At 41.8% G+C, this 15,430-nt stretch overlaps 1 protein-coding gene across 1 annotated transcript in view; it reads right to left on the reverse strand.

The window, feature by feature from the left end:
• CHMP5 (charged multivesicular body protein 5) overlaps nt 1–15,430 on the reverse strand; it is a 157,775-nt gene that overhangs the window by 18,410 nt on the left and 123,935 nt on the right. Inside the window, exons 5-6 of the mRNA XM_086965421.1 lie at nt 4,752–4,823; nt 161–269 (exon numbers count right to left, since the gene is read on the reverse strand). Coding sequence (XP_086821547.1) covers nt 161–269; nt 4,752–4,823 — 181 coding nt within the window. The remainder of the gene's footprint in view (nt 1–160; nt 270–4,751; nt 4,824–15,430) is intronic.

Here is a 15,430-nt window from a genome sequence, read left to right on the forward strand (position 1 = left end):
AAATAAATATTAATGACAAGTTAGATACATTACTTTTTTTTTATTTCTGACATAACAGACATGAAAGAAACAAAAACTTGATCAGGAGTAACTGGCCCATTGAGTGTGTTTAGTTCTGAACACATCATTAGGTTGAATGGAGGAAGACAGCTTTACTGACCTGCTTCCAAATCATCTTCATCAATTTCTGGTGTTCCGTAGCTGCGGCCGAGTGCCTCTTGGATTTCATTAGCATCCTCCATCATATCCTCTAACTGATCTTGCAAATCCTAGATCACAAAACATAATTAGTCCTATTATAAACCAAAGGACATACAAACTAAATACAGAACAAAGAAATGCAAGTCACTTGTTTTCAGAAACGGTTATTTCATAGGCAGGGCCTTTGCACTGGGTGAACAAGTTCCAAGCCAAATAATGTTTTGAATAGCTATTTGGTTCAAATAATTGAATATTGTCAAAAAGAAAGACCTTTGCCACTATGTGGTTACAGAATTACTACACAGAGCATCACTATGAGTAAAGCGACACTTATGATGCCCTTTTCAAGGGCTGGGAAGCTTTACAACTGTGCTGTGACAGTAAAGCAGTAGAGTGCACTCAATATAGGTCTAGGTAGTCCAGGCAGGAGAAGCCATAATCATACAGTGCAATGGGTCATACGTCAGAACTGCACACAAGAGAGCTATTTAATGGATACAGACTGTGGATACCACCTCCTGAGGCATGGAAAGTAAGAAAAATTTACTAACGTACAACTAAGGGTGCCATAGCCTTTGGTGAATGCAGGTCACCACTCTTTAAACGGACCACTGAAGGCAAGACATCATTTTAAAAGATATATAAACTACATTCTGATAATTAAAATTGCAGACAACTGCAGCAGACGGTAGGGGCTGTTTTGTTTCTATTGTCTCCTGCATTCCACTTTAACTGCCTGACTCTTTGGGAGAGACTGGTTCTTTTGAACTATAAAGCCTTTTGTCTCACTGTGAACCGTAACAGGTAATCAGCACAGGAGCATTTGAATTGAAGACTGAAATACTGCATAGTGCACAAGACTTGGGGATCCAATTAGATAGGAGAAGGGCACTCGTACTGTTCACCAGATGGGGTGCAAGTTCTCGTCCCTTCAATCAGGTCTCAAAGCTGAGCTAGCCAGGGTCTTGGTAAACTGCGTTTTTTCCAAAAGAAAAACCTTTGCAAGAGTCCTCTGCCAAACATGGCACCAGCAGCAAACCCTACATATCAGATCCTTGTGAATGTGTACAGATACACATGTTGCATATTACAACATTATAAAAACCCTTCGAGGATGACACCTATTTCACTAATCATTTTATTTTGCTTTGGAAAGTTTCACACAAAGAATTAAGCAGAACACGAATTAATGGTTGGAACAGAAGTAAAACAACACAAGCTGGTGTTATTTGCAGATGAGGGACTGTGTCTGATAACACAAACCACTATTAGGATCCCTTTTCCGACATACAAGATAGCGCTATTCCAAAAGGTATTTAGGCTTCACATATAGTTTGGAATATCAAGTGCTCCAAACAGGTAGCCCCCAGCACCTACATCATGTATAAAGGTTTCTCTGGAAAATCAGAATATAAGATGCTTCCGCCTGAAATCGCTTGAACTGCTATACAAAGGCACACAAAGATGGAGAGGGTCTAATACATCTTGATTATTAAACGGTAATCTGATAATATTTTTTTTTAAAGTAGCTTGATCCCACGGACTTCATATATGGCAGTCAAACATTACATACAGAATGATATAATTGATCTCATCTGGGAAAATGTTGTGAATATCAAAGAAAAAAAAGAGCATAGTTCAAGCACTCCATACTGGTTTTATGGTTGTGGGTTCTAGAGGTTTGACTAGAAACTGTTTCAGAAGGGTCTAGAAACTGTATAAAACCAACAAACATGAAGTGCTCAACAATACTTAAGCATAAATGTGCTTTCTCTCAAGGCTACTACTTCTCCATATCGGGGTAGGATGGTCACCAAAAGCACCGGATATAACTGCAACATCAAGAGTACAGAAGCCACTGATTGGGGTTCAGAAGAAGGGCTTAGACTTTATGGGTCTAAAACTAAAAATGCCGGTCTTTGAAGCAAGAGGATGCCCTCGGAAACTTTCCAAAATTTGGAAAAGGTGGGCAGATTATAGGGGGCTATATCTGGAGCCCCCCCCTACTACTGAAGAACAATTGATATGAATATAATGGACTGGAACATACATAGTACACATGCTGGATGTGGTTATGGGTGGCTAAAACTCTCCCTATATAGGAGTCGTTTTTACTTTTCAGACAGATTATGTGGCACAGTGTTTGTTTTTTCTTTAAAGTTTTAACTTGCAACTTATTCTTTGTATGAACAACATTATACTATTGTTGAAAATGTTGATATCAGTATATGTCACCTTATATGTAAATGTAAATTTAATTTGTACTTGTAAAGCGCACTAATACCCCAACTGGGGTGTCCTGGCGCTGTAACGCATACCGCTGTGGAACCCTTCCTGGCTTTTCCCTGTGAAATGCCCACTCCTGGGCACCCCCAAGGTGAAGCCAGGCATCCCAGCGCTGTTGGGGCCGTTGTGGAAATTAAGCAAGCTATTGCCCACAGTTGCAGAGTGGGACCCATGATTAGAACAGGCACCGAGGCGAGAATTATCAGGTCCGAGGAAATTGAGCCCAAGACCCGCCGAGGCAGGAATTGAACCCTGGTCCCGGGCCCGACCTCTGTATCAGGGTCTGCCGCTCTAACCATTGAGCCACACTTCTCCACAATGCTTATTGCGAATGCCCAGTGAGGCATCAATTTTGTCTTAGCTGTCAACAATAAAATTATGTTGTGGGAAAAAGTACAGAAACCATGAAAGAAAGGAGAAAAAAACAAATGTTTCCAAGAATGCTGGGCTTATGAAATTTCACCTTGCTATATAAGGCGATTAAGATCTTTCCGAGGAGGAAATAATGAGAAAATGGAAATACAAACCAACGGAGAGAGAACATTTGCAAAAGGGTGAGGAATAATCACATGAAACTGACCTAAAAATAAGCAGGAAGAATATTCACAAATGAGTGCTTAAGACTAAGCGTAAGAGGAGGAGATGTGTTCATAAGGAGAGGGGTGATAAAAACATAAAAGGAGTGTTTAAAAAAGATCTCTAGGACAGAGGGATAAACACAGAGTGGGTCGGATTAAAATTGGCCATGATGAATCAAAGTCGTCAGGAAATAACAAGCAGGGGGGGGGGGGGCAGAATAACCACAACTGGAAACTGCAAATAAATGCAATGGATGGCAAGAATGACGTGACCTAGGTAGTGAATCAATGAGACAACCACAACTGGGTGGTTTAACAGTAAGGCCAAATGTTACTCATTTCAACTTGTGTATGAGTTGACCCCTCAATTTCTTCAATGTTGCATGCATATATATATACCAGACCAAGGACCCGTGAAAGGTAGTCCGTATGCCAGAAGAGCAACTGGCTAGCATATACACAAATTTCTCCTAAACGACGGAATCGCGTACTCTCAGGCAACATCAGGGCATATATATACATATATATTTGATCTACCCTCCCACACACGTTAAGCTTAAGAACCAGACCATGCAATTCTCTACTGGTGGCTCTACAAATGGTACATACTCCTGTAAGCATATGTGGAAATTGCGGAATTCTAGTACTTATTGCAATTGAGATTTAACATGTAAATAATTTCAAGATGCAAAATTGCTGCGCAAATGCTGTCATAAGTGTGGAGAAATGTACAATAAAACAATAAAAACAGTTTTTTAAATTTAAAAAAGGAAAGAGCATGGTGGTCAGGGGAGGCTAAACGCAGGGGAAGATGTCAAGTTGTCAGTATACAGGTAATAGGACTAGAGGGAATGAGGATCTCCCAACATGAAGAAAAATGTAAAAGGAATGTAAAAAATATATATTGTCCAAAATATCGGTATTGATAAAGTAGCCACACATTTTGGCATTGTCGTGTTTTTCCATTTCCACACAGACCCATCTCGAGCACCAGTGAGACAAACCAGGCACGTCTCTTCAATTGGAGAAAAACAGACATTAGGCAATGCACATTGGTTTGACTCTACTAACAGGGATAGAAATCGGAACAAATAAATAATTTGGAGTAAATGTTAACAGTATAGTACAGTCAAGAGTGCTAACTCAGTTTTTTGTTTATTAAAAGTCCTTGTTGAACCTTACGCCAACTAAACATCACTACTTTTAGTTTCGGGGCATTAGCAGGTAGAATTTCTAAAAAAAATAAAGAAGAATGGCATACCGTATGTCACCTTTAAACCTAGACAAGCCAAAGCTAAAATGACAGATTAATCATCAAGGTCAGAGAAATGAAGTATGGCAAATAAGCACCATCAGAAGATGAAGCATTTTGCACTTAAGGGCAATATCATCATGTGTCATAATTACTCAACCTAAGGGCAATGCCCAAAACAAAACGTTTTTTTTTAACCAACATGTTTTTTTCCAGACACAACCTATCTATAGAGAACTAATTACCAACAAGAATTTTCTAGAACAGGTTCATAGTACAAAACCAGACATTTTGGATAAGTCATTTTCCTGGATACACATCTGCGCAGGCTTCATTCACAAAGGATTAAATACAATAAATAAATACGTTTGCGCTCATGTTTATATCGGTCTCCTTTGCCTTTATCATACCAAATTGAAAAAAAATGGACTCACCTCAATTTGATCAATTTTGACTTGTTTATAGGCCTTCTTCATTTCTTTCGCACCGATCTTCATGGCATCAACCTGGTGTAATACAAATTAAAATTAGACCTCAAAGCAGCAGTAGTCTACTTACCAACCGCCCCTGTTTTAAAACAACAACCCAGACTCACTATGCCTCTCTCAAGCTGCCAAATCTAAAGGTAACTTGGCAAGACTAGAATAGGTTTGCCACTTGGCCAGTATTTTTATGGAAAGGCCTGTAAAAATATTAGAAAAATCGGCAACAGTCGTTATTTTTAATACTTTGAAATATAAACCTGAAATAACAAGTACGTAAAAGAAGTCACTGACTAAAATATATTCTAGATAAATATAGCAATTAAAGGTAACACTGGCCAAATTATCATGTTAAAATTAATTAAGTTCGGATTTAGACAAGCTCTTATTCCAGTACTGCCCCTGGCATTTCTTGAAACTGTAAACCTGAACTAATTACCTGTATTTTTCTTCAGGAAAGATGGCACCACCAGACTAGCCCGCTTGTGCTTGGTGCGTTAATATGAAAAACCTACAACTGTGGTCTTAACTGCTTCTCTTCCTTGTCTCTTGATGTGACTATGAATTTCTCTTCAAAAAAAGTTTTCTTCACTACTAAACGGCTGTGGTCTTAACTGCTTCTCTCTTTATATCACTATGTACTTCCAGAAACCTGTTTATTTCGCTACTAAATGACTGCCTTTCCAAGATGGCCTTTCAACCTCTACTCATGGAGCCATGTCTTCCATAACGTTTCTCTGGTGCTCTCCACCAATGAAGGTGTCTAGGCACTTTACCTACACACAATAGCACTCTGCTGAGAGAGGATTCTGAGCTTCCTTCTAAACACAGGAAACGGAGGAACATGGTGGGGATCAAGAAGCACATATGTCTATCTATTGATTCTATGGGCTGCAAACATCAGCGCCTTCTTTAAGTTCAATTTAATGGCAGAGAAAGTAGGAAGATACTGATCTCAGCATTTTTTTTTCCAAGTTAAAACGTTGTATTAAGAAAAAAAATAGATATAAGAAACACTGAAAAAGATGAGTTACATCAAACTTTGAACAAAGCTAAGAATTAAGCAAATTTCAAATGTATGAGTAATACTCAACAGAGGAAATGCAAAGTCATCATCATCAACCAACTTTATTTCGCACTTCAAAAAATGCATAAAAGTACACATAAAAAGATATTTCATTACAATTAAAAGCCAAACATAGAATAAATACAATGCAAGAACCAGAGCAATTTTACCCTTCAGGTTAAAATAGAATCAGATAGCAGCAATCATAATCATTAAAAACAAGTACATCAATTGAAGCAATGGTCTTAAAGTGCGATGGGTGTTCTACTAAAAACCTTAAGGGTTCTCAAGGCAGCCAATTAAAAAGAAGCCAGTGCATAGCAAACCATTGGAGTTTTTAATGGATAAAATAGAAAGAGATCTGGGGCAAGAGCGCGCAAGGAGAATTTATTTAAAAGTGGGACAGTCAAGATCTTCCTCTCTACTATATACAAAGGACAGAAAAATAGGATAATTCAAAAACAATGAATTTCAGTAGAGAGAAAGAAAAGGGAAGAAAGAAGAAGTAGAATGAGTCCAATTGTAACAATATGAAGTATTTAAGTATAGTGGAAAAAATATATTGAATGCAGCAAAATACTACATGGTTAAACATTCAATACAATAAGAGAATAGAATCAACTGAAATGCGGAGTAGCAAGAGTAATAGAAATGTGAGATTGGCAAGTGGCATCCATAACCAATTACATTCAACTGATAACTGTAATGAGCTCCGGTTGAATTGGACAAGCCTGTGACTATGGCAAACTAAAGTCCACCAGCATTGAAGTGTGATGTTGTCTGTAGATTTCCAGTTGGAGGTAATTACATGAGTGCAGATTAAAATCAGAAGATCTATTCATTTTCCAAGCATTCTGTTAGAAGAGCAAATATGCAGGCTACCCAGAAATAGTACATCATGTGAACGAGGTATATGAACCTGGGTGATAGCAATAATATGTTTCCAAAGTAGAGATCAGAAATGGGAAAGACCTTGACAGGTAAAAAACATATGAAAATATGTTTCTGGGTGAGTACTGTAGCACCTGCAAGTGTCTCGGTGAATAGGTTTAGCCTTAAAAAGACAAATAGGAATATAAAAGAGTCTGTTATAAAAACAATTTAAAGTTTGAGAGCAACTAGCGGTACAAGATATAGAATGTATTTTGTACCGAATGTTACCCCACAATGAGGTAAGTCAAAGAAAATGTAAGTCAAATTCCTACAGTGTTTCAGTTATTGTTTTGGTCCTATCTGGGTTGGGTAATCCACGAAATGTATATATGATACCAGCCTTGGAGTAAACATAAATTGAGAACAAGTGAGGAAACAAGCTGGTAAGGGAAGGAACAGAAGATGCGTATTGGGTGAAAGCAGTTTGTATCAAGGCAGAGAGCTCAGTATAGTGGGTATGTATGGTCTCTGGTAAAATGTATAAGGGAGATAACTTGGAAATCGGTATAAGGGAGCCAAAATGGAAATATTGTGAGATGGGGAATAAACCCTTGCTCATCCATGCTTTCCATCTTAAAGTCTTTCCATTTTTCTTAACCTCATGGGTGCTGCTGACGAGCTCAGCTCGTCATGAGGCACAGTGGAGCTGCACTCATGACAAGCTCAGCTCGTCATGAGTGAAGCTCCGCTGTGCCTCATGACGAGCTGAGCTCGTCACCAGCACGGCGTCGCCCCGCGTGGCCCCCCTCCCCCCGCACAGCAGGGGGGGGGGGGGAACACCCCGCAATGAAGGGGTGAAGCCAAGAATTATGTCAAATAGGGCTGTTCAAGAACTAAACAGTCGGAGCCAGAAGAAAAGGGTGCAAGCGTGCGAGAAAGCGGTAGGCAATCAAATTCTAGGAGGGCAAGACATAAAAAGAATTTGTTAGTGAGAAAAAGGCGATAACATAGCATTTCAGGAGATTGGGACAGACAGATAATAATGTATTCGCCTAGTGCCAAAAGCCCTATGATAGGTAATAAAGTTGGGAAATTAACACTGCCGGAAATCGTAGGAAGTTTTAATTTTTGCTAAGAGATTCGGGGTGGTTAACCATTCCATAATAAGTTAGAAAGAAGATTGTCAATTGAGCTAAAGAATCCTTTTGAGTTATTAGTTAGCAATATAATGAAGAATAAATGATTAATGGGGAGGTGCATTGTTACACCTGACAGCTTTAGGGTGGTCTTCTCCCAAAGTTTTGCCTTCCTCCCCCACTTTTCTGACCTTGTTTTTGGTGGTATTAGGACTCTGCACACTTCACCACTGCTAACTAGTGCTAAAGTGCTTATACTCTTCTCCCCTGAAGATGGCCATATTGATGCATCCCGAAATAGCAAACTGGCAATACATGTACCCAGGGCAGGTAAATTAAACGCTACCAGTGGGCCTGCAGCACGGATGGTGCCACCCCCCTAAGTAGCCCTTTAACCATGGCTCAGGCCTGCCATTGCAGAGCCAGTGTGTGCAGTTTTTAGTGCCCTGTTTAGCTGGCAAAATATACTTTTTTCCAGGCCCAAACCTTCCCTTTTTACACAGATAAGCCACCCCTACCATAGGACTGGACAGCCCAGAGGGCAGAGTCCAATGTATTTAAAAGGCAGGACATATATATTAAAGTTTTACATGTCCTGGTAGTGAAAAACTCTCAAACTCAGTTTTCACTACAACAAGGCCTATCTCTCCAATAGGATAAGATTGGGATTACCTGATTATATTTTAAAGATGTAATTTTCAATTGGGAAGAGATAAAACCTCTAAATCTGGTGTCTATGGAATCTTTAATTTAAAATCCTAACTTATGGTGAAGTCTGATTTTAAATAACAATTTAAAAAATGCCACTTTTAGAAAGTTGTAACAGCAACAAATGATGAACGGAATGCAGAATGATTCAAATATTCTAACCTAGTCAAGAGATCTGGGTTAAATTCATTGTTCTTTTGCCACAGCAACGCCACCCCAGTTTGGACCCAGCCGTATGCAAATCAGTCTTGACCCTGTGCTTCATTGGAACAGTCCACACCCAACTGCCAAGCCAGGTCCTCCATGGACCGAAAACAAGCATCCTGGGACCGGTTTCGGGGTATGTCACCCTTCTTCAGCCAGGCTAGCTTGAATCAAGTGGTACAGTGAGCAAGGGACCCACGTCTGGGCATACCCATCCCACTTAGGGCGAAAAGTATAACAGCAACAAATGATGGACGGAATGCTGAATCATTCAAACATTCTCCCCCAGTCAAGAGATCTGGGTTAAATCCATCGTTCTTTTGCCCACTACGCCACATGTTCTGCATTCTGTCCCTCAATTGTACTTTCTGTACTTTTAGAAAGTTGGCATTTTCTTGCTTTAGCCATTTGGTGCCTGATGTCTGTCTCCGATCATATCTGGGGTGGGTAACAGCTGGGTTTGTGAATTCCCCCTAGAAAGCCACACACAATCACAGCATAGATGTGACTTGAGGGGCCATTCTGGAAGGATGGGAGGGAGGAGCTGGACCCAGCCCCACTTACACCTGAATAGGCTGTGCCCTCTCTCCACACTAAGGCTGCATACCTCCCAGTAGTGAGTGAGGAGCCAGGGCAGGAAGAGCAGGGTCTCTGTGCAGTTCAAAGACCTGTCTCTGTAGTTTCACCCACTGCAAAGGCACAACTATGTGTAAGTATTGGACCTCGGACACTACCACTTCAGGATCAATCAATCAAGGGTTTTGTTAAGTGCAACTATTCACCCAGGAGGATCTCAAGGCACTGGGGGAGAGGGGTGGGGGGCGTGCGCAGTTCTTTGGCACACACAGAGATAGGTCGAGAGGTCAAGCAGGCCCTGATGTCTTCCAGGGCTCACCAGGGTGTGTGCGGTAGTCGGATGCTCATGGTGATTCGTCAAAGAGCCAGGTCTTGAGGCCTGTCGGGAACTTGGAGAGAGACGGTGTCTGACGGAGGTGGAACTTATGTAGTACACTTCTGGACCTGAGGATACTCTGCCAGGAAGGACTGCTGGACTGCTGAAGGACTGCCAATCTGATGGACTGCACTCTACTGGACTCCTGCATTGTTGATCTGCTGGCCTCTTACCTGGGTGAGAAGGACTGGACTGGACCTGCATCACTTGACCCCAGAGTGATTCCAAGGGCTAGCTGACAGGCCTCCTGATCTGAAGCCTTACAGACATAACAGGCTTCCACACCCTGCACCTGGACTCTGTCATCTGTGAGTTTATCCAGCTAAGTGGTGCCACCCCAGTCTTGGACCCTTTGAAGTGGGCCTAAGGTGCTTGCCAGTGAAACTGAAGCATCTTCTCTGCGGACCAAGGCCATAATTGGCCACAATCGAAGTCTCCTTGGCTGAGCGGCACATCCCGGAGCATCCACTGCTTCATGGATTGGACCCTTCACATCTTGGGCCTGATAAATCGCCTTTGGAACAGTCTGTGTGGTGCTTCACATAGAGCAAGTTCCTCACATCCCTCGATGGCAGACTCGGCAATGAGATTGAAACACTGCTTCGCAGCTTCACCGCTCTCAACGTATTGACCCTGTTGCGCCCCTCATCCTCGACACCCGACTTTGCATCACAAGCCCCAGATAGGATCCTCGACGTGGACCCATCAGGACCTTTAATTGCAGCGTTGTCGCATCGGCGACCAATACATTGCCTCAGATGCACGACGCATCTTCAAAGCAGATCCACGCAATCATCCACATCCAGGATTTAAGGTACTTTGTTAAGCGGGCTTAACTAGGTCCCTATAGCAGACCTGTGCTCCATCGCGGTCGGCCTGAACTTGTGACTTTAACCCGCTCCAATGCAACCAGACATCCCCAATTGTGCTTTGTAGGAATATTTTTCAGTATAAATGTTAAAATTCCATATCTCTGGATCTACTAATTGCATTTGTGTTGTTTTGGTTAGATTTAATGTATTAAAATAAGGGCTTTTCTTCTTCTTGGGATAAAACTCCTTCTGTGCGGCTCAGCCACGCTTATCGTGACTGGAACACAGTTAAAACAGCAGCTTTTGTCTGCCCGTATATCTTCCTTGTGTGAGGGGGTGTTATATGAGTAACAGATGAGTCATTGACAGTGGGGTTAAAACTTTACCTGCCCACTTTTCCCTGGGACACATAACCCAGACAATCATGGAAGCTTCAGAAGGGGGTACCAATAGAGGCCACTCAATCTGATTTGCTGGACCCTGACCAGATCTTACAGCTCAGATCGGCAGAATGGGTCCTATGTGACAAGGTAGCGCAATATGTGGCCAACCAGCTGCACAAACCACTTGAGAAGGAGGCACATAGTTGCCTCAAAGCGGAATACTTCAGACCTTCTTTGGAGGGAAAAGTGGCACAAACGCCTGATATAGACCCAATATTGCCCACTTTTCTGTCAAAGTTTGTTAAGGACCCGAAAAAAGGAATTGATCGGTCCTGGCGGGCTTGCCAGGATAAGCTGTTGGATATGGTGTACCCATGACCCAGGTCCTTGACATGGCAGAGGACGCCAAGTCTTCGGGAGCCATGATTTCCTCGTAAACTCTCTGGGTGGGCGCAGAGGAAAATTATGTTTTAGGTAATGCCAACTGCACACTGTCCAGTCCCTACTTATCAAGTTGGATCGAAACTTGGAGACCTAGCCGTCTCAGAGACAAGGGCAGTGTCCCAGGGTGGACTGTTTTGGGAACCTTTCATCAAGGAACTTGGCAAGTTTGTTAACACCTTTACCTCCCTTGATAAGGCCCAGACCTCAATAAGAAAGGTTTTCCCCCCATGGGTTTTTCAAAGGGCCAAACACGCTTTGCAAACTTCTACCTTACTAAAGTGTGGAAATCTGAAATAATTTCCGTTAGCATAAGCTGAAGCCATTTTGGTTTTGCCATCCATTTTGTTAGCTATGTAATTCTTCCGTCTTCATTGTTGCTTGCCCTTCTAACCTCTGCTTGAGTCATCAGCTTTAGTTAACTCCTTCTGTACTGGACCAAAGCAATGTATGTGCTGTGCAAAGGCCTGTAGCTGCTGAAATGCACCTGGTTAAAGATGTACCTGTCAACTATTTTCTGCAGTTGTAAACAGTTCGGTTCCCCCTCTCACTTTGCTGACTAAGTGATCTCCCATCTGCCCAGGTTTGTCGGTAACAATTCCTGTGTAGGCCTGTACCTTCTATTTGCATCTACATGCTTACTCTGCAACAAAGTGTGTATATAAGTACCATGGTCTGTGTATTCAATGTACTACCTCCTGGAACACATGAGGGTGTTGTATGAACGTGGTCCCACTCATGAGTGATTAATAAACTGGTTATTTGAATTCCAGCTTCAGTGCCAATCTCTATTTTGTTGGTCTACGGACCCGTGGACAGAGAAGGATGACCCCTGCACCGGTATACCCATTAATAGGCACACTTCCACAGTTGGCGCTCGACATGCGAGTCCTCATCGGAGACGCGGCCGTCCAAAGGAGTGGTCTTGACAGAAGAGTGGAATATTACTGAGGAGACGTCTTGCATGAGGAGACCCTTGCCTTTGCAGATCGAAATGACTTTTCAATTTTTTTCAATTTGACCCTCCAGGTGGTGGCTGGTCCCGACTGAGGTATCCTCTGGCGTAATTTTGTTTGCAGTGACCATTAGGTCGACCAAGAGATTGACAATTGGAAGTTGGAGACTCTTGTTTGGTAAGGTCGCTGAAGCGGCACTCTTGATTTGCTTGGCAAAGATTTTGGTTTGGTTTGTTTGATTTATTTTTTGCAAAAGATAAAGGCAGGTAATGTGGAGATTTTTCTCTACTTTTGAATATTTTGGAAAAGTAAAATTTTACAAAATTTGGTAGCATGCCTGTTTCCAGCACACTCCGTAGGCTGTGCTGCTGTCTTGGTGATAACAAAACGGATTTAGAAAGAAGTCAGCGGGCTCCCCCAGAGGGGACACCCAATAGACATATCTATGTTAAATACGGTATTTCTTCCATAATGTATAGTACACTGTGGAACAAATATACAAAAAAGGATCCTGATCTACAATGGCTAGTGAATGGGTAATTTGACTTTAAGTCGATTCAATATGTAGAACAGTGTTTGTTTAAAAGGAAAAGTCGACAAGATATGTTTGATTGTGTATGAATGTGGGCGAAAGAAGTGCAAGAGAGAGTGAATAAAGAAGAAGCTATAGCAGAAAAAGAACAGCGAAAAACGATATATCAAAAAGCGTTGAAATTAAAAAATGAAGAGATGAAGGCAATAAAAGAAAAAGAGGAAAGGGAGCGTTGTTTAGAGTTAACTGGCCAGTACGCTATTAGGCACCCCATTTATCCCATATTTAATAAACCTCAGGATGATTCCATCTTGTTAGATCTACCTCCGCCCCGTATACGTTTCCCTCTGCCCCAGAGAAAGATCTTTCTGAAGAAGAAATTATTTCTTCAGATGATAAAGACATAGATAAGCAAGCTGGGCGGCAGACCCGCTCTACTTTGATCACTGATGAGAAGGCCACTATTAGAGCCACTGGTCCCAAAGAAGCTCATGTCAGTACTACTGCTCTAGATCTTGTACCAATGGTTCAGCAGTGGAAGGATTTAGAGAAGGTATATTTTGCAGAGAAGTTCACCTGGGAGGTAATACTTGGTTTTAGAAAAGTTTCTAAAAACTTACAGCCCACTGATATCAATTCTGATTATAAGCAATTAGGTGATGGAACTTTCCTTTTTTCAAATATACCTGATCTAATTAGGCAAGTAGTTAAACTAAGACATGATACACCACGTTTAAAAGCGGAGAAAAAAAAAATCAGCTAGTAAACTTAAAACTGCGAAAACAGGTCAGACCCCAGCCCAAAAAGTAGTAGTTTTGGAAACAGCCAATGACCCTAGTGATACTATAGTTACTATGAAACCAATGCGTGAAGCTGAGCCTTTGTTTGTTCCTCCGAAGGGTGCAGGAACAAGTGGCGATAAAGATTCAGATGATGCAAAGGGATATTTGGTTTATAATTGGTTCCATACTCCTTGGAGTAGAGCAGACATTATGGCGCTTAAGGCTGCTTTGCCCTACCCATGGAAAAATCTGGCAGCTTTCTATGAAGAAGTGGAAGGAGCCATTAGCTCCTGTACTATACCCTTGCCAAGTATCGATGTGTTTTTTGGACTTATTTTGCCCCTGATATGTGGAGAACAATTAGGAAAATAGATGATACTATAGCATATGGTGAAACTTGGGTGCATTTAGAAGAAATAGATGCGGCAAGGGACCCTGCGCAGAAACCAAAACAGGAGATATTAGAACTTTTCAAAGCTATTGTGACTAAGTTGAAAACTCTCACACCCCTAAGAAAATAGATTGGACAACGTTATAGTCTTATAAACAGAAACCGGATGAGTCCGTTTCTGATTTGTTTACACGATTTGAAGAGACATTCCACGACTTACGTGGGCAGTCATTGACGGATGACACGGGTAGGCACCTGTTTGTCGACAAATTTGTCGCCAACATGTTGCCAGAAATAGCTAGTCGCATTAACGCCAGCAAGAGTTCGTGGACTACGTCTTCCTCAGTCTCCCTTTTGACTATGGCCCAGTATCAGGAGCGTCAGGAATTGAAAGGAAAAGGCAAAGAGGATAAGAAGGTTAAGGATTTAAAGACAAAAGTTATGTAGACTCAAGTATATGGTCCACCATTCAGAGGTGGTGGTAGAGGCGGACATGCAATATATACCCTTGGTGTACGCCCTTTCTCTCGATCAACTTTGTCTTCTGATCAGTGTGCTTATTGTTTAGAGATTGGACATTGGCGTTCTGAGTGCCCCCTTTTGCGAGGTCATCAGTTTTAACGGGGTAGAGGAAGTATGAGAGGACGCCCAGGGAATTCAGGACATAGGGGAGGAATAGGAAATTGTACCAGATTTGAGGCAGTTGAACACGGACCAAATTATTCGAATACCTTTGATAGACAGAATCAATATCAAGTGTTAGAATATTCGGCTGATGGTCTTGGGATTCTGATTATGCCTAGGATGGGGTAAGGAACCGGTTGAGGTGGCAGTAGATCAGAAAGGTCCTTCTGTTGATGCAAATGTCTTGGGCTCTAGTGATCAGTTTCTGGTTGATACAGGAGCTACTCGTAGTGCTCTGTCTAAAAAATTGGTTTCTAGGGCTACCCTGTCTGGCGCAATGATAACATCGATAGGATTCGATGGGACACCTACATCTAGCCCACTGTCACAGCCACATGCATTTAGTCTTGATAAACTCACTGCAGCATGTCCATGTTTGCTTTCCTCTACCACGCCGGATAATATCGTGGGCATCAATATGCTTAAATAATTTCATGCTACAATACGTTGTTCCCCAGAAGGTGTGCGTGCTATCTTAAACGAGAACTATCCAACGGTTGAGAGGTCTTGTCTCATTAAAGAAGATATTGCTCTGGCATTGTTACCTAGTACTTTGTGGGCTACATCAGATACTGATGTGGGATAAACGGTTATTCCACCAGTGCATATTCAAGTGAAGGAAGGGGCTTCATTGCCTCGGCTGCCCCAATATAAAATATCTCGGGAAGGTGAAGAAGCATTGAGCACATTGTTCAGGATTTGATCAAGGTG

The sequence above is a fragment of the Lissotriton vulgaris genome, chromosome 4_1 (genome assembly GCF_964263255.1).
Source record: "Lissotriton vulgaris chromosome 4_1, aLisVul1.2, whole genome shotgun sequence".
Classification (NCBI taxonomy): domain Eukaryota; kingdom Metazoa; phylum Chordata; class Amphibia; order Caudata; family Salamandridae; genus Lissotriton; species Lissotriton vulgaris.